The 25,707-nt window shown below is 35.9% G+C and overlaps 3 protein-coding genes across 8 annotated transcripts; 2 read left to right on the top strand and 1 right to left on the bottom strand.

The window, feature by feature from the left end:
* Positions 1-5,732: 5,732 nt before the first annotated feature.
* On the bottom strand, positions 5,733-6,044 carry LOC125195425 (secreted acidic protein 1A-like). Its single transcript, XM_048093576.1, has one exon. The coding sequence runs from the start codon at positions 6,042-6,044 to the stop codon at positions 5,733-5,735; it is 312 nt and encodes a 103-aa protein (XP_047949533.1).
* A 1,167-nt stretch (positions 6,045-7,211) lies between these two features.
* LOC125213072 lies at positions 7,212-10,286 on the top strand. 5 transcript variants are annotated; one of them, XM_048113576.1, is made up of 4 exons: positions 7,212-7,634; positions 7,717-8,026; positions 9,888-9,981; positions 10,109-10,286. In XM_048113576.1, the coding sequence occupies exons 1-3, from the start codon at positions 7,351-7,353 to the stop codon at positions 9,978-9,980; spliced, it is 687 nt and encodes a 228-aa protein (XP_047969533.1). In that variant the 5' UTR covers positions 7,212-7,350; the 3' UTR covers position 9,981; positions 10,109-10,286. The 5 variants fall into 5 exon arrangements, 2 of the variants coding, with proteins under 2 accessions (XP_047969533.1, XP_047969613.1); XM_048113656.1 differs by having other exon boundaries at positions 10,051-10,286; XR_007174877.1 differs by having other exon boundaries at positions 7,840-9,981.
* A 1,701-nt stretch (positions 10,287-11,987) lies between these two features.
* On the top strand, positions 11,988-13,996 carry LOC125201363 (E3 ubiquitin-protein ligase SIRP1). 2 transcript variants are annotated; one of them, XM_048099442.1, is made up of 3 exons: positions 11,988-12,163; positions 12,430-12,470; positions 12,691-13,996. In XM_048099442.1, the coding sequence occupies exon 3, from the start codon at positions 12,750-12,752 to the stop codon at positions 13,782-13,784; it is 1,035 nt and encodes a 344-aa protein (XP_047955399.1). In that variant the 5' UTR covers positions 11,988-12,163; positions 12,430-12,470; positions 12,691-12,749; the 3' UTR covers positions 13,785-13,996. The 2 variants fall into 2 exon arrangements, with proteins under 2 accessions (XP_047955399.1, XP_047955398.1); XM_048099441.1 differs by lacking the exon at positions 12,430-12,470.
* The last annotated feature ends 11,711 nt before the right edge of the window (positions 13,997-25,707 follow it).

The following is a 25,707-nucleotide window of genomic DNA, read 5'->3' as shown; positions in this document are numbered from 1 at the left end:
AGCTATGGTCGAGTTTTGTTATTTCCCCCTTTCTTCCCCGCTTCTTTAATCCTCCCCTAGTCGCGATCACCCGTGTTTTCTATCCTTAGAAAATGCGGGCGTGACAAATTGACTTTTACTCTTTAAAATATAGAATACTTCTAAGGGTTCATTTGATACATGTAATTGGAATTGAATTATAATTCAAATTCCAAATCTTTTATTTGATAAATGGGGTAATTGATATGAAATCAAATTTGATGAAATTATATAGTATGTGGATATGTGTAGTGTGTGCGTGCAGTTGCCTAATTTTATAGTAATGAATTACAATTACCTACTTTTGATATGGAATTGTAATTCAATCATGTGATACCAAATAAAGCCTTTATAATAAACTTAAAATTTTAAATTCTTCTACTGTATACTCTTTCCGCCCCACCACAAGTGATTAACTTATCATTTTGAATTATTCCACCACAAAGTGATCAATTTCCCTTTTTAGCTAAAAACAAAACTGTAACCATCTCTTATATTATTCTCTTTTCTTTTCCTTTATTTTGTTTATTTCTCTTACTTTTTTTTATCATACTTTACTCTCTCCACTTTAACTCAATATATATCCTTTTTTTTAATCACGTGTCCAAAAGAACTGTCCCATCATAAGCGATTAACTTTCCATTTGGGTTGACCCACCATAAGTTATTGATTTCTTCTTTTGACAAAAGCAACACGTTTATCTCTCTTACTTTATTTCCACTCTTATTTTATTCTCTCTTTATCTCTCCTGCTTTTTTCCTTTCTCATACTTTATCTCTTAACTTAACTCAATAAATAATACCCCCTCCGTCTCATAATAGATGTCACACTTTCCTTTTTAGTTTGTCCCACAAAAGATGTCGCATTTCTATTTATGGAAAAAGTTCTCTCTCACATTAATATAAAAATTATATTTTTCTCTCTCTATTTAATACACAAAACAAAATCTCCTAAAATCTCGTGTCGTCCCACAAGTGTGACATCTTTTATGGGACGAATGGAGTATTTTTTAAAATTCAGTGCCCTAAATAAATTTATCATTTAGGTGGGACGGATGGAGTATTATATTTAAGAGTAAAGTTCAATTTTGGTCCAGAACGTTCACTTTTTGAAAAACAGGTCATAACAAATGAAATTTAAAGTGTATATATACTAAAGTATAAATTGGATGGTTTTATTTTTGTGTATTTATTTAGTTTATTTCAAATGTCTCATTCTAATTGACACATATTCTAAAATAAAAATGTCATCATCTTTATTTTGTACATCTCTCAACTTACTAGATAAAATTGTATAAAATTTTACGATAAATAGAAAATGCTCCACTTAGAGACATAATGCCAATGCCATAATGAGATTAAAATAGTCATTTTAGATTGTTTTATATTTTTATTTTAAATAAATGTTTTGTACATATACCATACTACCCTTGTGCATATAAAAACATTTATTTATATTTAAGAATTACTTGCTTAGGAAAGTTGTGTGCATTTATATGGATGGCTTGATTAAAGCAAATATATACTCTAATCATCTCACCACAATCTCCGATCTCTCTACCTAATCGGCTGCATCATTATATTGGCTTTAATTTTATACTCCACTATCTTGTTTAGGAAATAGATTTCAAAATTTTAAATACTCCAATGATCCATAAATTAATTTTAAAATTTTAAATACTACCAAACAGAACCTTAACTAGAGTTCAAGATCCATAAATTAATTGTTTATTGTTACACAAGGAAAGGCGTGTAGAAGATCACTCACAATAATCCTCTAGGAATGGATTGATTCAATTAGAGAATAGATTGATACCATTATAATTAGATAGATGTCCACGATCAATTGAGTTTTTTAGGGTAATTGAGAAATGAGATGCAATATCAGCCACTCATTTTTATTAAATGAGTGGTCCAGATTTTGCCACACAAAAAATATTTTTAGATTAGTTTATTATAAAATGGCATAATGGTAATTTCATGATTTTAATTAGATTCTTAAGCTTGTGCTATTCAGCTACTCATCCTCACAAAACTCATCCTAACTCAGACGAGTCCAACCAGCTCCTTCCTCGCCGGAGACGTCGTCGGAGGTGGAATCCCTAGCTTGTCGTCGGACGCCTCGAGCAGATAGCCTAGATCCGGCCACGATTCGCCGGACTACCAATTCGACAATTCCTTCCTCAACCCCTCCGGATTCGCCGCAATCCGACGCCGACTCGACGATTCCTTTCTCAGCCGCTCCAGATCTGTGACCGGAAGTGGGAGATGCAGTGATTTCCTCCTCGAAGCTCTTCATGAACAAGTCGAGGTCGTGGATGGAAGTGCAGAGATCATAATCCTCGTTGATTCCGTCCAGCAGATCCTCCCTCGGCCGCTTCACCTCCGGCGAGTCAATCTCCTCTGCCTTCGTCTCTGTTTCGTCTCTCGCATTTTGAATTCGCGCGAATGCAGAGGGGATCTGGACTGACGACAGTTGCGGCGTCGATTCTATAGAGCAGCAACTTGGAGAAACGATGGGTTTCTTGAGCATGGGTGTATCTAATTTTGTGAAGGTGTGTTCTATTTTGGAGATCTAGGATCTGTCCAATTTGTGGTAGAAATCGAGATAGAGAGGTGTTGGGGATGAAGAAGGTGGGAGAGAGAAGGAAAAACGTGAGAGAGGGGAAGAGAGTTTGTTCTCGTTTCCAGAATGAGAGTTTTTCTGCCTTTTTTTAAATTTTAATGTCAACTACATAACAATTCATGTCAACTATTGTTATTGACATAATTTATACGTAAAATGTTGTTGTTGACATTAATTATATAAATCGTTGACATGAAAATGTTTATTCTTGACATGAATTATATAGCTCGTTGACATAATAACGTTTGTTGTTGACATGAATTATATAGGTCGTTGACATAAATTTTATGAAAAATGTTGTTGAGATGAATTATATGTAAAACGTTGTTGTTGACATAAATAATATAGGTCGTTGATATGAAAATATTTGTAAAATGTTGTTGTTGACATCGTAATTGACATAAATAACGTTTGTTGTTGACATCGTAGTTGACATAAATAACGTTTGTTGTTGACATAATGTCTCTAGTTGACATCACACAAAAATGACAAAAATACCCCCTTGTTGACATAAACTACACACCGTTGACATTGAGCGAAAATTATGAATGAGTGGCTGAGATTGCATCTCAATTCTCAATTAGGCCCAAAAATCTCAACCTAACAGGACCCTATCATTCTATGTATTATTGATCAATACAAAACACTCTTTACATACTCTTCCTTCTTCCCAAATATGTTCAAGATTTATTGTCATAGTGAATATTCTTTTTTTTTCTCATACTAATAATTTTTGTTTTTAAATATTAGCTAGATTAACTCATAAATTACTTTTTTTTTTATATCCATTTTTTAATAGTAGTACTAGTTTTATTGCTTAGTAGGAGTATATAATACTGCTGTTTAATTTTTCCAGAAATGTCCACAAACTATTCGTTAAATTGTCGAAGAAACTTTATTCCCCTACACCTGCTCATATATCATTTGAATATTTCTAAAAAATACAATTTAAGATTCTATAAGAAAGTTCAAGCGTGAATGTTCAGAAATTTAAAAGCATTCGAAATGTCAAGAGCCTGTCGATGAACAAAAAATGATATCAACATATGTCGATCAAGCAACAACATTTAGAATATTTGATCAATATAAAACTCAAGATCCACAAACGTTTTATTACGAAAAGAGAGAAAAAATCCAATAAACATAAACCAGATCACATGATTAAGCAACTCCTTGAACACGATTTGAACGTCGTCCACGAGCACATGTTCGTCCTCCACCACGCCTATTACGAGTTGGGTTAATTTCAATATTTGATCGAAGCCTCGTGTCTGCTCTCGGCCCTCCGCGAGGAATACTCACCAACGGATCTAGTATAGCAGGCGGATCAATAGAAATGCGTGCATTCTCACCATCGGGCCTTGGATTCGAAATTAACCCACCACGATTAATATTCATTATATCCACCAATAACTTTTCGTGGACTTCTTTCACCATATTTATCACATGTGGGTCAGTTATAGCTGCATTTGCACATTTTACAAAGCTTCTTTCCATATCTTGAAACGCTTTGAACTCTATAGTCATGTGAGGATAACCACCTGCAAAAACAATACTAGAATGCGGTCTATACTCTCTTGCCCGCCATCTTTTCCTGATTTAACGACCGTGTAAATGATTAATATCTTTGTACACCAAGACTTTCAAGATATGAACACAAAATATGCCTTTAAATTCATACCTACGGCAATTGCAGCTTATATATTCCCCAAAAGGAAGATACTCGACAGTCTAAGTGTCTTCCTTGTGAAAAACATTCTGCACTAATCGCATCTCCATTATCTTGCAACGATGCACACCATCTTCACCAATTGCGACATCTTCCACATTACAACTATTAATTTTCTTGATTTCCACTTGCAACAAGAGGCCGATGTTATGAGTGTATTCACCTAGCAATTGTTTCTCCCATTGAAAAGTTGACACATGTTTCAGCATCAAGCACTTTGACTTGTAATCAGCGTTCATCTCTTTCTGAAGTTTGTTTTGAATAGTGATCTCGTATTGTTCCACAAACAGTTTCAACGTGTTGATTCAAATAGATGGGTGCCCAATTCTCACTTTCATCAAACAAATCTTTCAGCCACCTATTATTATGAAGACTGTGTTTAGATAGAAATCTGTCCACCTTGACTCGAATTCTGCAATACTGAGACTGTCATATATCGTTGAGTAGAAATGAGACAAACAACTACGAAAGTCAGCAACACCTTTGAACTTCTGTGGAATTTTACAGGCAATATGCCATAGACAAAGTCTATATACAGTCATTGGAAAAACTGCTTCACGACAATCTTTATACTCTCACATTGATCTGCATTGTTGTAGGTTGAACACTTTTCATGGCCAGTAACTAGTTGTTAAAGAACCATTTAAATGATTTAGACTGCTTGTGACTCAATAAACCACATCCCAATAATATTGTTTGGTTATGTTGATTAACTTCGACAACCGTCGCCAATGGCATCTTGTATTTGTTTACAAGGTAAGTTGTATTGAAACTCACAACATCGTGGAACTCTTCGTACGCAGCTATACTACGAGGATGTACCCACATCACATTACGCAGGCGTCCTTCATCGTCAACATCCATAATGTGGAAAAGAGTTTTTATCTTGCAATTGCATCCTCAAAAACAGCCTGTGTATAGCTTCAGCATCCCCCTCTCCAAATCTCAAACTTCTCATTTTATCTATGAAGTTCCTACAGTCTCGCTTAGTGACACCTAAATTCTGAGCACCTACGGCCATAACTTCTAGAGTCCTCACGTTTTGACAAGTCCCATAGCCTACAATATCTCGATTTTTCAGTAGGCGTTTCATGTGCAAAGTTAACTCTCGGTTACCCGGAATAAACATTGACAATTGCGGCTCAAGACTGTGATTGTGATTCAACTCAACATTCGACACAATAACTTTACCATTAGTCTTTACAATGCAATTAACACGAGCTTGACATTGCATTTGTCTGGTAAACTTCATAATTACAGCCGCAGGTTTTCACCCTTTGGAGTATGCAAGCACGTAATACTTAGACGACGAGTTATGTATTGCAACAGAAAACCCTTGCAACTTCGCATAATCTCGATGCTATATCATAAGGCTCTCTTTTGAATCATATTCTGTTCCCTTCATAGGAGCCATATTGGCTATAAGATCTTCACCCGAAACATCATCATCATCGTCGTTGTCGTCGTCTACACCATTAGAATCTAGGATCACAGTAGTTGCTTCTTTTCTGTTGTTATTTTCGTCCTCTTCTTCTATCACATCATCTCCTTCTTCATCATTGTTGTTACGTTCCTCTTCCACTGTCACATCATATCCTTCATCACCATTGTTGTTATCCTCTTTCGATAACTCATGATTGTCGCCAAAAACTTCCTCATATATCTCGTTCATCATACACGTATGTGTATTCATCATACACGAACACAGGATGGAATGTAACTAAAAATAATTGTAGAAAAATGGGACTTAGTTTTCAGTTGGGTGCAGTCCCAAAATTGTCATATCTAAACAAATCTTGCAATGTGATAATCTAGTTATATGTGAAAAATGTACAACATCCCAAAAATCTCACAAACACCCTCCCCCCATGTATATTTTAATGAACATGTATAAGAGGCCTAAAACACATAAATAAGAGCATAGGGGAGGTACCTTTGATGTTTTTTTTTTTTTATATTGTGGCAGCAATGATTTGGATGAACAAGGCTGAAGATGCCGCAACCTGAGACGCTGAGGGCTGGACGGTGGAGCTGTTCGACGGAGGGAGGAATGAAGATATTTCTATAGTTGGCAATCTCTTTATTTTTGATTGAGTGTATTTAGGTAAAAGAGTTTAATTTGATATGAGTTGACTCTTGATAATAATTTGATTGATGTATATTAGATGAAAGATAGTAATTTGATATGAATTGTCTTTCCTTTTATAATTAATTGATATATATTTATTTATTCAATTATTATTAATTTCAAAATAAGGGTATATTAGTCCATATTATAATTTGGCTTATGACAAAGTGACATAGGGATATTATGGCATTATGTCTCTAAATCATCACCCTTTATCAAAATCATCATTGCAGTGTTACTCAATTAAACGAAGTAGAAGAATATACTCCCTCCGTTTCACTTTAGCAGTCCCAGTCAGTTCAGTCTGTCTCGTATTAGGAATCTCAATTAGAATCTATTAACCCCGCATTCAATTAACATTTTATTATAAAACTAATAGTATATAAAAATGAGATTCATGTTCCACTATCTTTTGTCACAGACTTTTTCTTTATATTTCTTAAAATTCGTACAAAATTCAATAAGATTGCTAAAGTAGGACGAATGAAGTATAATTGTTCGTACTTATTGAGTTCTGAGTCAATAAACTTAAAATTTTATCGTGTTAAAATTTAGTATCAAAAATTTAATAGGCTATATGGATCAGTGCACATATTAACAATGGATTGCCGTCTCCTATATATGATTAAGAAAATTAATGTGATTGATTTTGTTAATTAAGGTTGAATATTATTATTAATGGAATTAAATTTGGATCCGTGATTGAAATGGGTGACGTGGGCAAAAGTGGAAGAGAGTATCCAAATAGGCAGTGGCGAATGCAATCTAAGCACCTCAGCAATGGCGTCGGCGCCTGCTGCTTATTCCTTTCTCCATTGATCGATCGATCAATCCACCAATTCATGAGACGATGCGTTGTTGTTGTGGATTAGGATCTCGCCGCTGGATTTCCAACTACGACAAGCTCCATCGCTTTGCCCTCTTCCTCATCTACGCTCAGATTGGCTGCTCTCTCCTCGGATCGCTCTCCCCTCTCTACAATGGCGTCCTCATCCTCCATTTAGGGGTTTCTCTCTTCGGCCTCGTCGCCGTCGAGAGCAGCAATCAGAGCCTCGCCCGCACCTACGCCTTCCTCCTCTTCTGCTCCTTCTTCCTCGACCTCTCCTGGTTCTTCCTCTTCTCTCACCAAATCTGGTAATTCTCTTCTCTCTCTCTAATCTCTGCATATAGTGTTACTGCTTCTGATAAAATAATTGTAAGCAAATTGACGATCCAGGCATTTTCCTTCTGGTGTGTACGGAACCTTAGCTGCCTACGCCGTGAAGCTGACTCTGGTGGTGCAGATCGCCGGAGTTTCAGTTAGGCTGTTATCATCCTTCTTATGGATTCAGATTTACAGGCAGGGCGTTTCTAGCGCGGACGGCTCAGCTGCCAGAGATGCGGATGCCGATTTGAGATTTAATTGCCTCAACTCGGCTACTCATGTTGTTCGACATCCCTACGATGTGATCGACGATGCGTATGATCCTGCTAATTTCCTGCCTCTTTTTGGAGATCGCGCCAGGGATGACTCCTCTCGATATGGGGTATGCTCCTTCCTCTTCAAACCATTATTCATTCTTCTATGTTTTTCACATTTTATTCATAAATCATATAGTAATATGGATTTGTTAGAGCTACAAACAAAAATTAAGACATGGAAGACATTAGGAGAGCAGAGCAGTCCAAATATTGAGTTGCTAAGCTCCTTAAATTCACAAATTAACAGACTTAGCAGTTTATCTTGTGTTGTGCTGCTTATTCTTTTGTGCAATATATATGTATCCAAATATGAACTGTTGCTATGATTTGGTGTTTGATTGCTCATAAATTTGGTGTTTGTATTTGATTATAAGTGTAAAATAATCCTTAGCATTCAAAATCGTACAAGTGGTAATGGAGATCATCCCTTGACATTCGCATGAAAATGGAAGATGTTATGATGTTGGCTCCTACTCTGTATTATTATTGACTGTTTGATTTATAAGTTTGGATTCTTACGTTGTTTTAGCTTCTGTGCATTGTGCAACTCATTCGAAACACAAGTCAGAACTTAATGCTAAACTGGGACTGGATCTGTTAATAACTAGTGTACAAATATTTATGAGGGCCAAACTGGATGACTGAACTTGTGTTTTTGCCAACTATGATGTCTTTTGTCATTGCTGAGATGATGCGATTCTCTTCTAAGCATGAAGACATTTTTCTTATGAATGAGATGCAGAACATAAACCTTAGTCCGTGGACTGAGCATGGTGGTCTTTGACATTTACAAGCCTATATAGTCTGAAGTAGTTTAACTTGTGTTTATAGTGTCTAAGAGGATGCTTGGGTGTGGTGGTTTGGGAAGAGGAAATAGGAGAACAAGATAAATGGGTGATTGGAATTTCCAGAATCACTTCATTCCGCCACCATTATACAATAATCGTTCTCATTCCTCTTAAAGTATACTGCTGGTTCGGGATTGAGATGTGAGACATAAATACTAGCAGCAATATATTTTTTCCATTAGCTTAAGCTGTTTGCTTCACTAGATCAGGAGCTGGAGAGAATGCAGCTCCATTACAAACATAATGTGAATGGTAGAGATAAAGTGATATTGTAGGGATCAGACTGCTTAGGATTCACTAATTACCGGGACCTTTTTTATTGATTGGTTCTGAGATAGCTAATCTCGGAGGTACAAGCCAATACAAAAGAGATATTTTGTTTCACCACAACAAATTATTTGATTCTTTGTTTTCAAAGAATTTTCATGATAGACCAGAACAATCATTTATAGGATTTAATGATTCCTAAAAGTCGATTCATCTTTTTGACTATTTTCATTGAAAAAATCTATACAGATATATTTGTATCTATCGTTAATATTCCCAGAATAAATACAGAATTTTTTCTTAAATTAACAAAAAAATTTATTGATAAGAATAATCAAAGAAAACAAGCAAAAATTAATACAAAAAAGAAAACTAAACTTAATCAAAAAGTAGAAAAAGAAATAATTGTATCAGAGCCCTGGTTCAGGGCTGGGCCTGTGTGGCTCGGGGTTCGGTGGTTGCGCTTGCAAGTTCTCCAATGTCTCTGCGTGAGCTCGACCAAGACCTGTGGTGACCGGGTGACCTGTAACATGAGGCACGCATGTGGTTTTGGTCTTGGTCTGGTGGTCTTGGTTTGAGGGGAGGATTGTGAGGGCAAACAATTCCCACATTGGAGAATGAACAAGACTTGCAAGTGTATAAATGGGCTACCCCTACTCCATTAGTATGAGGCCTTTTGGGGAGATCCCCAAGAGCAAAACCGTGAGGGCTTTGCCCACAATATCATACTAATGTGGAGTTCGGATGTGCGCCACCGATACCCAGCAGATATGATCACCAGATGGGTATGAAGCTTATTTTTGGATGGCAGGCTATTCAAAACGGCGACTCAACTGTAGGAGACTCTGCTGGAACTTCTCAGGCGCATTCATACAAAAGTTCTGATGTTTTCATGTTAAGATAATGTGAGTTACCTCAGTACTTGCAAACTCTTTTCTTGAGCCTCCATCCTTATCATGCATCACTTGTTTCAGATTGTTGGTCCATGATGAATCATATTGTTTACTAATGGGTGGGTGATCAATATTTCAGGACGAGAAATGCTTGAGATGGTTTGAACTAATGGTGATGGTTACTTCTCCCTTCATTCCATCCTCATATTTTTTATTTTTTCATTCAATTAAAGATGGGTAAGTGCAGTGTATATGTTTTTTTCTATGCATGGCAATATTTTTCTTTTTTTAGTAATGATGCTGCCATATGACCAGGACCACATTCTCACATTGTTCTTTTTCGATGAAAGAAGGCCTGCAACTATTAAATGATATATAAACAAAAATGGTTCTAATAATTTTGAAACATAATGATTATACCAAGATTTTAATAAAATGTTAGATAGTACTATTTGATTAGTGTAGAAAGTGTCGCATCATAACAAATAGTATTATGAGTGTGTTAGGGCTCACTGGACAGATTTTTTTTTAAGTAAGAAATATTAATGCGAGTTTATTATGAGAGGGGTGTTACAAAAAAAAAGAGTAAAGTTACACATTTTTTTATAGCCAAATGAATATAAATATAAAGACCTCACAATGAACTTGAATTCCAGATCTTTGGTTTCAAACATTACCACTGTCACTAAATCAATTCCCACGCATAAAATTATGAACTTTTTATTGAAAAAGTGAGTTAAAAAGACGAGCACTTTCTACATTAAGCTTTAAGCTTTATCTCAAATATATCATTAACTCTCTTTTGAGGACATCACACATTGAGATTTACTCGTAAAATATTTCTGTTATTGAGAGAGAGAGGAGAAATCGATTAATGGCAATTGATTGGTTGTGGAACACTGTCACCATGTATATTAGGATGAACAAGAAGTGGCCAGCTAAGAATCAATTCTCATCACTCAACTTTTCTCTCATATATTGATCATTGCATCAAATACAAAATGATTGCTCCTTTTCTTTTCCTTAGTTTGGTTTACGTCAATGTTTTAAAAATCAAACATGCGAACAAAACAAACAATAAAACTATTATTAGTTCATGATTCAACTAGTCAGATGAATGGGTAAATAATTCACAACCGGACCAATCAATTTATCCAGTTTAAATCGACCCAATATTAAACTACTAATTTTCACGTACAAATTGGGCCTAACCATAAATCGATTTGAATTAAAACGCGTCAGATGCATATTTATTTATTTATGGAATTAAGGTCAATGTATAATAAATCCACCGCGTCGCAAACGTGTATGGAGATGTGAAAATTCATAATAAGAAAGTACTACACGTCTTGTACGATAATAGGTAAATTCTTTAATAAAGACTGATAGTGGTACTTATACAAAATGAATTACAAGATGATTGATTCTTGGATGAGTCGCCTCTTTATTGGATTAATCACTTTAGCTGTTCGGACTAAAGAAATTTAGAAGTTCCATGTCATAACATAAATCAGTTTAGTTGAGCAATTAAACATCTCGACTTAAAAAAAAAAAAAATATTAACATTTAATATTATGAAATTTTCAAAAAGTTAGATTTTTCTTACTAACTTTAAAATTGACAAATAATATCACGAATTTTATTCTGGATTTGTTTTCCCACGAATGAAAAATTTTATGTTATTTTAATAGATTGAAGAATAATTTTAAAGGGAGTGCTTCAAGAAAAACTATCTTCAAAGTTTGTGGAGAAATTACGAAAAAAAATTCATATCATTGAAGAATTTTTTCATTCATGGAAAAAATAAACCCGGGGTAAAGTTTGTGATATTATTTGTCAATTTCAAAGGTCGTGAGAAAAATTAAACTTTTCAAAAATTTCGTGATATTATACGCCAATATCAAAAAAAAAAAAAAATATATTGTTGAACTAGATTGAGGATACAGTAAATAAAAGAAATAAATGGTGGTGGAAGAAGAGTGGGCCATGGTTTCGTACATAAGATTCCAACACCGAAACGCAAACACGCGGATGGAGGACAATATTCATTCCCAATATCATTTCTGAACCCTGAAACATTCGTCCTCTCCACCATTTTCATATCAAACCAAACCAGTTTTGATATTACTACTTACAACAAAGGAGAGGAGGGAGCATCAAACAACAACAAAATTCATTCTTTTTCTTGTTCCTGGTATTTATCTCTATCTCTCTCTCTCTTTTTTTTTTAATGATTCTTGGGTTTTGACTTCTTTTTTTATTAATTATTATTATTAATGTGTTGATGCTGGCTTAATCCTATTAAAACACGCCTTTTTCTTGAACCCTCTCGATTCTTCTTGTTTGAATGCATATATTTTCTAGTTTGTTGACTCATTAAGCCGTAGCCGACTTGATTAAATATCCTATTTTCTTATCATCTAACCAACATTTCCTTCTGTTTGGATCTGCCTAATTCAGTGGAATTGCAACGATTATTGTGTTTTCTGGCTTTAAAAAGGGTATGATTAGGCTATTCTTTGCATCTTCTTTGTTTTCTGTTCATATATGTGTGTGTAGATAAGTAGATTTATCCTTGTTGACCATAAAAATTCAATCTTTGATCTGCCTATTGTTTCTCTGATTCTTTTGCCTAGGGGTTTTGTTGTGTTGTTGACTTAAAACTTTATGCATTTGTTGAAGTTGGAGATTTGAATGATTTGATGGTGTTGTTGTGAACAGGTAAAAATCAATTTACCAATTGATAAATAAAAAAAAAATCAAGTCTTGGTGCAACAAGAATGGAGGAAGTTGAGGCACCAAGATATTGGTGCCATATGTGTTCACAGAATGTGAATCCAACCTTGGAGATTGATTCAATAAAATGCCCCATCTGCCAAAGTGGCTTTGTTGAGGAAATGGCCTCTCAAGAAAATGATAGCCCTCCTACTGATCTTCAACTTGGAGGGTCGGATTCAGATCGCACCCTCTCCCTCTGGGCGCCAATCCTACTCGGTATGATGGGCAACCAACGGCGTAGGCGCCGTATGAGGCGCATGGGGTTTGAGGAGAGCGACAATGAAAATGACAACGACAATGATGATGAGTTTGGAAGGCACCACCATCATGGGGAGGAGGAGCTTGACCGTGAACTGGAGGCTATAGCGAGGAGGAGGAGCTCAGCCGCGATTCTGCAGCTCTTCCAAGGCATGCGGGCTGGGATACTATCTGAGCCAGAGACTGATCAAGGGACTAATAGAGCTGGAGATAATGAGCCTATGATTCTCATAAATCCCTTTAACCAGACCATCATTGTTCAGGGATCGGGAAATGAGTCCATAAGTCGTGCACCTATTGGCTCCCTTGGGGATTATTTCATTGGACCAGGGCTCGACTTGCTGCTGCAGCATTTGTCGGAGAATGATCCAAACAGGTACGGGACACCTCCAGCTCGCAAGGAGGCAGTTGAAGCTCTACGGACTGTGAAAATCGAGGACACTCTTCAGTGCTCCGTTTGTTTGGATGATTGTGAGATTGGTGATGAAGTTAAGGAGATGCCTTGCAAGCATAAGTTCCACAGTAAGTGTATCCTGCCATGGCTCGAGCTTCATAGCTCTTGCCCCATCTGCAGGCACCAATTACCTTGTGAAGAGTCGGAGCTCGACTCTGAGGGGTCAAGAAACGACAGCAGCAGTGGAGAGACGGACAATGGTGATAGAAACGAAAGAGGGAGACAGTTCTCGGTTTCTCTTCCGTGGCCCTTAAGCGGCTTGTTTTCATCCTCCAATACTTCAAATGCCAGCCCAAGCACTTCACACCACCGGGATGAGAATTGATCTGATCTCTGGTAAACGTATATATGTGCAAATTCGGAGGCAATAATTAGAAAAAAAGTGACTTGTGTTTTCGATCAGCTTGCTAAGAACTGCTGTGGGTTTTCTGTATTATTTGTATAGTTGCTGTCACTGGTTTGAGTGTTGAATGTTTCATCTCCTGGCAATTTATGTCTGGAAATGTGCAATAAATCTTGTTCAGGCAAAGAAAAAAACAAGTGTGCTTGAAAATAGGGAGAGTTTGCAATAGATATTGTGTTTAAAAAGAAGAAAAGAAAAAAAGAACTAAACAAACTGCTTAAGATGGATGTTCCAGCAAAAACTATAAAAGGTGTGTTGGATTGAAATACGCACACTATTCTCAAACTGAAATTTCAAAATTGGTTCAATTTAATTTTTTTGAAAATTTAAATTTTTCGATGTAGTTCAGTTCCGATTTAAAAAAATTCTATTTTTCTTCCAAAAATCAGATGCTTGTGGTGTGTGTAGTGTGTGAAATTGGTGTAGTGTGTGAAATGTGTGAAATTTGTGTCGTGTGTGTAGTGTATCAAATGCTTGTAGTGTGTAAATTGTGTGAAATTTGTATAGTGTGTGTGAAATGTATAGTGTGTGAAATGTGTGTGAATTGTGTGAAATTTGTGTAGTGTGCGAAATGTGTGTAGAGTGCGAAATGTGTGAAATTTATGTAGTGTGTGAAGTGTGCAGTGCGTGTGAAATTTATGTAGTGTGTGTGCAGTCGGTGAAGTATGTGTTGTAAATATATAGTGAAAAATATTTAATTTTATACTCCCTCCATCCATGAAAAATAGACCACATTATGAATAACACGAGTTTTAATGTGAAATTGGTAAAGTAAGGAGAAGTAGTGTTAGTGGAATATGTGGTCTATATTATTAGTGGTGTTTAAGTTTAATTGTGTTAGGTAGCAAATGTGGTGTCATTTTTCAAACTTGATCTATTTTTCGTGGACAACAAAAAATGACAAATGTGGTCTATTTTTCGTGGACAGGAGTAACTATTTGGAATTCTAATTTTCTACTTTTGATATGGAATTCAAATTGTGGAATTGAAGGATTTGGAATTGCAATTTAATTCTAAATCCAAATATATTAGGGCTACCAAACATTGTATTTGGAATAGAGGGCTCCAAATCTAATTCCACACCTCCAATTCCATGTTCCCTAACATAGCCTAAGAAAAAAGTGTTAGTGAGTTAAGTTTGTTAATTTTAGTTAAAAAATAAAATGACTCAACTATAGAGAGACCCTACATTCCACTAACTCATTTCACTCACATTTTATTATAAAACCAATATATCACATTCCTCCAACTTTTCTACTCACTTTACTCCATAAAGTCAAACAATTTAAAACCCGTGCCAGTCAAATATAATATATTTAATGGCGGACAGAGGGGAGGGTGTACTGAAACTATGAAAATAATAAAATTAAGAACGGTAATTGTAACTCTTTTGAATCAATGTCAAATTATGTAATTAATATTGAACATACTTAAACTTAAATTTCTTTTAAATTTTATTTAATTTTTTAGCAAATAATTTTTTTATAAAACATTCATACTTTTAACCTAAAATATCTTTAAATAAGTTTTCTACAATTAGCATTAATAATTTTTGAAGTTGAAGCCATTTAGGTTTTAGCATGTGAAAATAGATTTCTACTATTGTTAAACTAAAAAAACAATTTTAAACCAAATTTTGTAGAATACCAAAAAATCGAATTAATAGTTAGATTAAGTAAATGCATTAATAAAAAAATCTCCTCAATTATTTCACATTTTAACTCTCCAATTTTGGCACAAATCTCTCATCTCGCCGATCTACTTGAACCGTCTCCGTCTCAAACTCTATGGATTGCACCAAGCAACTCTCTTCTATCTAGGTGTTCTCTTCCTCCAAAATGGAATTAAAGGTTTAAATAGAGAAAGAGAAAGGAGTCCAATATGTAAGTCAAAATTGAATTCATTTTGTTCAAGTCAACGAATTATGAAACTTTACAAGCATAATTATTTATGAAATTAATAAATTTTATCACAATAACGTATTATCATAAATTTTTGAAAACTTTATTAGATAACGTTGGCATTATAATTAAGGGTGGATATAAATACCAAAATACCGATTTTTCGGTGTATCGCAAACTAAAGGCTAAAACCATGTTAGTACTCCATCCATCCCAAGGAAGATGACCCCTCTCTATACGAGATTTTATGCATACTAATTTTAAATTGTTTAAAAAGGGAGAGAGAAAGTTGTTGGATGTTTAAAAGTAGGAGAGATGAATAAATTAAGGGAAATAAAAGGTGTTGATATTTAAAAGTAGGAGATATGAAAAAAAGTAAGAGAGAGAAAAGGTTGTTGGATGTTTAAAAGTAAAAGAGAGAAATAAAGTAAAAAAAAAATATATAGTTAAGTATTTTAAATATTTCCTAAATAAGAAAGCGGTCATCTTGGTTGGGATGAACGAAATTTTCGGGTACCGGATCCCGAAATTCCCAAAATCCAATACCCGATACCCGACCCGAATTTGATTTCGGGTACCCAGATACCCGACTCGGGTATCCAGTCCCGAAAAATCGGGTATCCAGTCCCGATTGTGATTTTAATTTATTTTTTATTTTTTATTTTTGGAAATTAACTACAAACTTTTAGAATTTATTTAATATTATTTAATTCGAATTTAATACAATATTGAAGTAGTATTCAAGAGAAAATAACTATAAATTTTTAGATATACAAATTCTTGTAGTAGTTCTAATTTAAAGGAAAATAACTACAAACTTTGAACAATACAAAATTCATAAGTTATACGTACTACATATTAACATCTTTCGTCCATCCACAATAAGTCAATAACCATCAAAATTCATAAGTTTAAACATTCATCCCTTATAAACATCACAATTCAATCATTCATAAGAATCTAGATCTAAAAATAACATCATCAAAGATTCAAAATTCAAAATATTACATGTCAATAAAATTAAAATATAATTAAAAAATTAAATTACATATCTTATACGCTAACTATTAAGTATTAATTAAAATATAGTTAAACAAATTAATTATATTTATTTATAATAAAAACATAATTTTTTAGTTTTAAAACAAAATCGGATAATTCGGGTATACAATTATCCAATTTTTTCGGGTTTGGATATCGGGTATCCAATACCCAATATCCATTTTGACAGACCTAACTGCAGTATTTTAAAGTTTAATTGAACACAAACTAAAGGCTAAAGCTACGTAATTTTTTAGTTTGCAATTTTCTTAATTTTTAATTGGCAAGGCATTTGAATATATTTGAATGTGGTTTGTAACTTAAATGTGATTTTTCCTTGGAAAGATTTAATCTATTATTTTAATAGTGTCCACATGTCCTTTTTTATTAATGTTTTAAGATATGTTTATAAAAGTTGGAGGTTAGGAGATTTAATCTAGATATCTCCTTTCCTATCAATCTTGTAATGATACTATCTCCAATTTTTTAAAAATAGCAACACTTTTTTTTAGTCCATTCCTTAAAAATAGCAATTTTTCAAACTTTTCATGTTAAATTATTTTTACACCCTTAATAAAGTGGACACCATCATCCACTAACATTAATTTCATTACTTTTTTTTCTCTCTCTTACTTTATTAAATTGTGCATTAAAACCCGTGTCGTTTCAAACCTCCCTATTTTTAAAAAACGGAAGTAGTATAATTTTCTATTTTCTGGTGAAATTTAAGGACAATTAGACCCATGATTACCAATCATTTATAATTTTCTATTTTCTAGTGAAATTAAGGACAATTGGACCCATGATTACCAATCATACAAACCACATACAAGATTATAAAAAAAAACGGTGGAGTGGGATACGATATGGTCGATGATCTACAAAAGTCTTTTTGGCAAAACTTCCATGCCTGACACCATCACAAAGCAGTTTGCGAAGGGACAACAATTGGTACTTGGCTCATAGGGATTTTCATTTCAGTCCCAATTTCTTAACCATGTACTAATTCGATGCAAATCGTTCCATTGCGCTAGTCGGGAAATGGATGGTTGGAAAAGAAGTTGATGCAATGTATTGGGAAGGGACAATGGTCACATAGGTGGGAATGCATCAAGACTGATTTCAGGAGCATCTTTGGCCCCTTCATCAGTGTCATCCGAGAACTTCATGAGTGTGTAAAGTTTTTCTGGAGATGTCATGCACAACGAAAGTCAGGAAAAAATTCTATCTTCTTATATAGAAAGCTCCTTTACATAAAAGTTCATCATGATATTGTGAAGTTTATATCTTCTTTTACACTTTTCAAGAGTTTTAGTCATAATTTGTGTTTGTTTTAAAAGTTATCATGATGAACTTTATCTCTCTTTTCACACTCATCATCCGTTTTAGTCACAATTTGTGTTTGTTTTAAAAGTTATTATGATAAACTTAATATCATTTGTTATACTCTTCATCAGTTCTGGGTACAATTTGTATTTGTTTTAAAAGTTGGACTCCTCCAGGAGACTACGACGGTAAGGGAGGCAAATGACTTACTTTTTTACTTTTTAATTTTTGTTGTATATTAGTTTTGAGAACTTTTATTTGTATTGATTTTCATATCAAACAAAATGATCCCTTTTATAGGGTGAAAAGAAATCTAAATACATCTTCTAGATTATATCATTTGTTATTTGTTTCTAAAACATTTGCTTCCATATCTTCTAATAAATGTTGTGTTACACCCCTCAAGTTATGTAACGAGATCATCGATATTTAATTTGTGCAACACGTTGTTATACCTCTATGTTTAGTTTTGTTAGATAGCTCTCTTGGGGGCTTAACGCCACCACTCTCTTAGTTTAGATTAGTTTTGCTTCAGTTTTTCCTTAGTTTAGCTTAATTACAATTTGTTCCAGCAGTTCTTAATTAGCTTGTTGAAGATACCATCGTTCTCAACGTGTGTTCTTCATACTTTATCACGAACGTTCTAATCTATATCACGAATGACCTTATTTTTTCATTAAGGCCTATTTTTTATATATACAGTACTATTCTATTACAGTAATTACTAGGAGTATTACAATATGTACTTTTCCATTTTCACAATGAATCTTTGCACTTCTTTGGCTTTCATCCTTAGCACAACACTTCTCTATGTTCTTCTGTATTTTTCCCACTTCTTGTTGAACATTGTAGGTTGACATAGTTTCTCACGCGTGGGATAATCATATGTGTGTTTCCTTTGTAATGATTATCTTGAACCTGACGTTTCTAAGATTTAGGGTTTCTTCCTCTTTCTCTTTTTTCTCCATCCATAGAGGCGGTTATGCTTCCCAAGGGTTTACTTTTGTTTTGTCTCACTTATAATTGTAGAGCCACCTCATCCAGTATTAGGATTCGATATTGGTTCCAGTCTTTGAAGCTTTGTTATTGTTGGAGATCATTCCCTCATTAATATTTGTCTGAAATATGCTTTCATTATCTGCCGCCACTATTTTCTTTTAGAGATTATTTACTTTTTTTCATCTTGACAACATAGGTGACCTTCCTTTACTCTTCTTTTTTTCGCCATCGATCTACTTCTTTGGAAGCTTACTCTCTTTAATAACACAATTGTAATTCAATCTTTAAGTGAGAGAGCTGTGTTATGTGTTCTTTTCATGACAATTTTAATACCTCAAGTTCAAGAGACCTATTCTCCCTATCTATGCCTAAATACTGAGTTCTACTCCACTGTCCACAACAGTCAGTTGCAATGGTCTTACTGTTGTCCTCAGTATCTGTAGTTTTCTTCAAAATTTTGGTTGTACCTGTTCTTTCCTGCCATTTGAATGACTTTTGGATGGGCAAAGCTTGTCAGAATCGAAAAGGACTTGATTAGAAAGAAAGACTGAAATTTTCATCCACCAGTGAAAGTGTTCACGAAAATTGTGACTGAATTAGGTCAAATTCTTCTTTCTAATCTCCTTTTATATTGAATTATAACGGGCCAGATAAGGGATCCATAGAGCTTGGACTTGGGCCAACCCCGTTGGTCTTTTACTAGTTAAATTGAGCCCCAATTTAATACAAGCTCAACTGAATATTATTATCGGCCACTACAGTAAACTAATATTGACTATCCGTCTAATCTCAAATTACAAGTAATCTGAGCTTTACCTCTTTATTATTTTCTTTTAAGAAATAAATATCCATTAATTAATTTAAGTATGTTATTTCATATTAATTAATTAATTTTTTTTTCAAGAGTTGTCTAGTTCAAAATCATTATTTATTATTGAGCAAAGGTCAATTTCCTAAACATATGGCCGAAATACCAATTTGGTCCAAAACATTCACTTTTTAAAAAACGGGTCCATAACATATGAAATTTGTGTCATTTACGTCCAGTTTTGACGGTGCCGTCAATTTTTTACGGTCAACCGTCCTTTAAAACAATTTTGACCCGATTAAGCTAATTTTGACCCGATTAATCTTATTATTATATTTTTGAAAAAAAAATTGAAAATGCAAAATTGAATATGAAAATTTTTGACAATGCAAAATTGAAAATGCAAAATTTTGGCCGAATCGACGTAATAAACTTACAAACTAGTCCTTGATATTCATGATCATGATCAAATCGGTCCTGAACATTTAACAAATGAAATCAAGGCTTGTGCCAATGATGTCAACAAACAAGTTTGTATGGCATGGCACAGTCAAAACCACCATACAAAAACAACTATCAACCATACAAAAACCAGTACACACCATCATCAAACAAGTAGCCACCAACAAAAACAAGTATGTAGAGTATTCATTACAACCCTTCCATTAATTCTTCTTCTTCTTCTTCTTCTTCTTCTTCTTCTTCTTCTTCTTCTTCAGTGAGACATCAACTTCCGAAGTGGCTGGATCCTTATACATGTCTGCAATCGAACTTGTGTAAGTTGTCCTTCTGTGGCCGGGTTGGTGGCACAGCGTACAAGTTGGTTGTTCTTCATCTCGATTACGCTTCTTCCTAGTTGTTGGCCCTACAAAAATTATGAGTAAACATTAGTATTGTTTAGAGTTTATATTTGAATGAAGTAGTAAGTTTTAAAAGACAGTTATACCTTTCGGTTGACCCAATTGAATGCCTTGGGGGCATCTCCTTTTGTTGTGACCTTTTTCACTACAAAGTCCACACGTATACTCCGACATCAACCCCTTTCTCGACATTCTTTTGCCACCATCATCCTCATCCAAGACTTCAACAAACCGAAGGGCTGCCTTTACTTTATCCTTGCAGATTTGCGTTGCTCTTCCACTGTTTTTTGACTAGCTCCTTTCGGGCGTCCGGGCAGTCGTGTGAGCTCAGGTGGAACAACGTCGGGAGAAGGAGTCTTTGGCCACAGCTGCGGTCCTAGAACCGGGTAGATAATAGGCTCGTACACCTTTTGGAACGTCTCCTTCGAGTAGCATTTATCTACAAACGAGTCCACATTCTCGTTGGTCATCTCGATGGCAGCAATGGCGTGATGGCACGGGATTCCCGTCAACATCCAACGGCGACAGCTGCAAGTCCGGTTCTTTAGATCAACCACGAATTGTTTGTTAAACTTGGTGTTTACCTGATATATCCACTCACTAGCCTCCCTCGCCATACATTCCCCAATTTTCCCCTTTAGCTTTTCAATCTTTTTTCTTATTTTAGGCCCAAAACAGTCATCCAGCCTTGCTCCCATCTTCCGTCGTGAGGTGAATCTATCCATCAAGTACATTCGGATACATTCCAACATGCCATATAGTGGCTTCTCCTGTGCAAACAAGAGCACCTTGTTATAACATTCCGAAATTTTATTCACCAAGATGTCGCACTTGGCTTCATACCCGAAGAAAGCCCGGCTCCAACTCTCCTTCACCGTGTGGGTGGTCAACCACTTGAATGCAGCCGAGTTCAGATCCTTCACCTCCTCCATGACATTCTCAAAGGCACATGTGTTCGTTGCACGGGCTGCTTCCCAGATTTTGTCCTTGAGTGTTGGTGAAGGGAAAGTCTTCTTGAAATTTTGGTGCATGTGCCACACGCAGAACCGATGGTCAGCATACTCGCAGTTAGCCCGCACGGCATTAATTAAGCCCTGTAAACATCATAAATGATTCAAATTACAAGTACAAAAGCAAAATTATATTACAAAGTTACAAAGTACAAAAGCAAAACCGATGGTTCCAGGTTCAAAAAGCAAAATCACATTACCTTTTGTCTATCTGAAATGAAGGTCCACTTGCCGGAGTCCTTCATCTCCAAGTCCAGAACCAGCAACCTCAAGAACCAATTCCACGTGTCAGTGTTCTCGATCCGTACAACAGCAAACGCGATGGGAAAAATTTGATCATTTGGATCTAAACCAACGGCAGTGAGCAATATGCCCTTATCTTGTCCCTTGAGATGGCACCCATCCAACCCTACGATGTGCCTGCAATGCTTTTTGAAGGAACTCTTGCATGCTTCATAGGCGATGTATATCGCCTTGAACTTATTTGTACCATCTGACAAACGTTGGGTCGATAGGACAACGGTGCTCCCTAGACTGGCCCTCAAAATCTCTGCCTTGTAATCGTGCAGCCTCTTGTACTGCTTGATTAGATCCCCCTCGAGCAGATTTCGGGCACGAGCCATAGCACGCTTCGCCTTTCCAGAAGATATAGTGATATGCATCTCAGAATGAACCTTCTCGATGAACTGCCCTACAGTCATCCCCGGAAAGACCCTCATATCCTCCTTATATAATTGACTAAGGTACTTGGCGTTAGCACATCCGTGGTTGAATGAAGCACCTCCACACTTGTGAAAATTCCTGACATTTGAAATCTGCCAACAACCAAGACCACTTCTATAAGCAATGTTGATCAACCAAGGACAGCCTGCCTTGGTCTTCTTGCTTCTCAACACTCCTTGACAGTAGGCAGTACACCTTATGTTATCGTTCTTCTTTAGTCTCAACTTCTTCCCTAACTTCACACCTTGATGTCGAACAAGCTCGGTGAATTCTTGCTTTGTGTTGAACCGCAGCCCTACTTCCCATTTTGGATCATTGAGATCCGTGGAAGCCTTGTACCTACGGCTCACAATAGAGGGAACTTCATTGTCACGGTCGCCCAAGTCCCATTCGGGCTCCGTACCTGAGCTAGGCGAGTCACTGGGAAGATTATCACTGTCTTCATCATCACCAGAACCATCACCGATGGTTCGAATGGCGTTCACCACATTCTTCCACCCCTCCACTTGCGCAGCCATTATTTCATCTTCTTCCTTATCACTGAGATCATAGTCACTATCCACAAAAGTAGGATCAGCCTCATTGTCATCTTCATTCATAGCATTTCCTTCGTCTTTATCCTTTCCCACAGCTTTTCCCTTCCCTCTACCCTTTCTCTTCTTGTCTGCTATCCCCTCAGCCTTACCCTTGCTATTCCTTTTAATCTTACCCTTCCCTTTAGCATTTCCCTTCCCTTTAGTCTTTCCAATCGCTTTAGATTTCCCCTTGACGGCCGCTGCTCCCTTATCCTCCTTACACCCTAAACTCTCATCCTCTAACTCATATATATCTTCACCCTCTACTGACATCTTATCTTCACCCTCCAAATCCTCACCATCAAAACCAATATTATCAAGCCAATCATCTTCACTGTAATGTATTTCATCCCTTTGATTTTTTTCACCAGCCCATCATCTATTTCCTCACTGTGCTCTTGAGTTATCTCCACCCGAACTTTATCTCTACCCGAACTTTCAATATGCTCTTGAGTTAGCTGACTAACAACCTCCCGAGTTGCATCAATGACCACAGCCCCCACTTGAATTGCATAGACATCAATCACCCCATAATGAACGCCCAACTCTGCCATCTCCAATGCAGACTTGTTATCAAAAAGCCGCACCAGTCCGTCCTCCAAGCTCATCCTCGGCTTCAGGTAGAAGTAGTCTAGCCCAGTGACATCAATCCCTAGCTTCTCCAACACGTCATCAACCTCCAGCTTCGACCATTTGTCTAGATCGCACTTGTGAATGTATTCCAGCTCCCCATTCAAGTACTGCCTCCCACACCCAGCCTCAGCCTCAATTACACCATTGTAGTGCACCCTCGTAGTGAAGGTCCCATCTGCATTCATAACAAAACGCAAATAAACTATTTAGAACAAATAGGTCCAATATATTTGATAAATAAACCAGCTTAGTCCTAAACATTTACAGACATAACAAAAGGTCACATTGTCGTCTAGTTCCCTACAACCAAACCATGTGTTCCCCACCACCAGCCAACACACCCATTGAATTCTTCATTCAATGTAGACAAATTGACCCCACATAACACCCAATACACACCATTTTAAAACATTTGCATATCCCCAAATCAGTTCCAAATCATATGGAAACCCTAATCATGTAAATGGGACCACTTCACAAATAAAGACAAACACAAAAAGAACAAAATTCAATTATGTAGAAGAATTTTTCGACAAAGACAACACAAACAACACAAAAAGATATGAATCTCATGAAACCCTAATAACATCTCAATTTTTTGACAGAGACAACATAAGAAGCACCAAAATTCTAACCTTCGCGATTTCGAGTTGGATGAATTGGATGTGGAAGTGAACAGCCGTGTTTGGCCTTGGTTCTCTCCTCAAAAGAGGCAACCTTTCCCTTCTCCTTTGGTTTTTGAGGCTCCAGAAGCGGACAATCTTGTCGGTGCTTAGTCCTCCTCTCAAAATTCTCTTCGGTTTCTGGAAAATTGAACGGCGGAGCTCCACGGTCATGTTCGGAAGAACTAGGGTTCGTCATCTTCCTCCCTGCGTCGTCTTCTTCCTCAAGGCCAACAAGATAAAATCGGCGGCTTCGACGGCGTTGTGGGTCAGAATCGGACTTAGGGTTTTTGTGATTTTTGTGTGGAGAGAAATAGCAGAGATAGATAGAAGAGAGAGCTAGAGAGTTGGGAAATAGGGTTTGTTATTTTTGTGTCGATTCATGTACAATTATTTTTGAATTAGAAATAGAAAAGAAATTAAAAAAAGTCTTAAAAAACAATTTAATTAGAAAAATAATTAGCAAAATAATTAGATGACTAATAATCTAGATTAAGCTTAATCGGGTCAAAATTGTGTTAATGGACAGTTGACCGTCAAAAATTGACGGCACCGTCAAAACTGGACGTAAATGACACGAATTTCATATGTTATGGACCCGTTTTTCAAAAAGTGAATGTTTTGGACCAAATTGGTATTTCGGCCATATGTTTAGGACCAAAATTGACCTTTACTCTTTATTATTCTAGAATAAATTCCAACCGGTCATGTTTCTGAATAATAGAGCCTTTTTCGAACACCTCTTGAGGGTATTATCAATCTGGATTCACTCACACGATTCATCAATAACAATACTAGCATATGTAGACATTGATCGATTACGAAAAATCTGCACCATTTGAAAAAATCAAACTAGTGCATAATCAATATCGTAGGCTCAATGTTATGTCAACAATGATTAAGAAATACTCACTCCGTTCCGCGGTAGTGGAGGTGTTTCTTTTTGGCACGCGATGTAAGAAAAATTGTGTTAAGTGGGTTAAGTAAAGGAATACTCTCTCCATCCGCGAATAGGTGTCTCAAATCATTTTGACATGAGTTTTAAGAAATATTTTGAAAAGTGGGTAGAAGAAAGTTAGTGGAATATGGGCCCCACTTGTATGTATTAGTTTTAAATGACATGTGAGTGTAATAAGTTAGTGGAATATGGGGTCTCTTTACCAAAATGGAAAAACGAGACTCCTATTCGCGGACGAGGGGAGTAATAAAATAGGAAATGAAAAAGGTAGGGAGATGAAGAAAGAATAAAGTAAGACAGAGTAAAGTAAATGAGAAGAAATGTGTTGACTTTTACTAAAAATGGAAAT

The sequence above is a fragment of the Salvia hispanica genome, chromosome 1 (assembly GCF_023119035.1).
Source record: "Salvia hispanica cultivar TCC Black 2014 chromosome 1, UniMelb_Shisp_WGS_1.0, whole genome shotgun sequence".
Lineage (NCBI taxonomy): Eukaryota > Viridiplantae > Streptophyta > Magnoliopsida > Lamiales > Lamiaceae > Salvia > Salvia hispanica.
The sequence above is the reverse complement of the archived record's forward strand: the minus strand, read 5'-3'. Positions and strand labels throughout refer to the sequence as shown.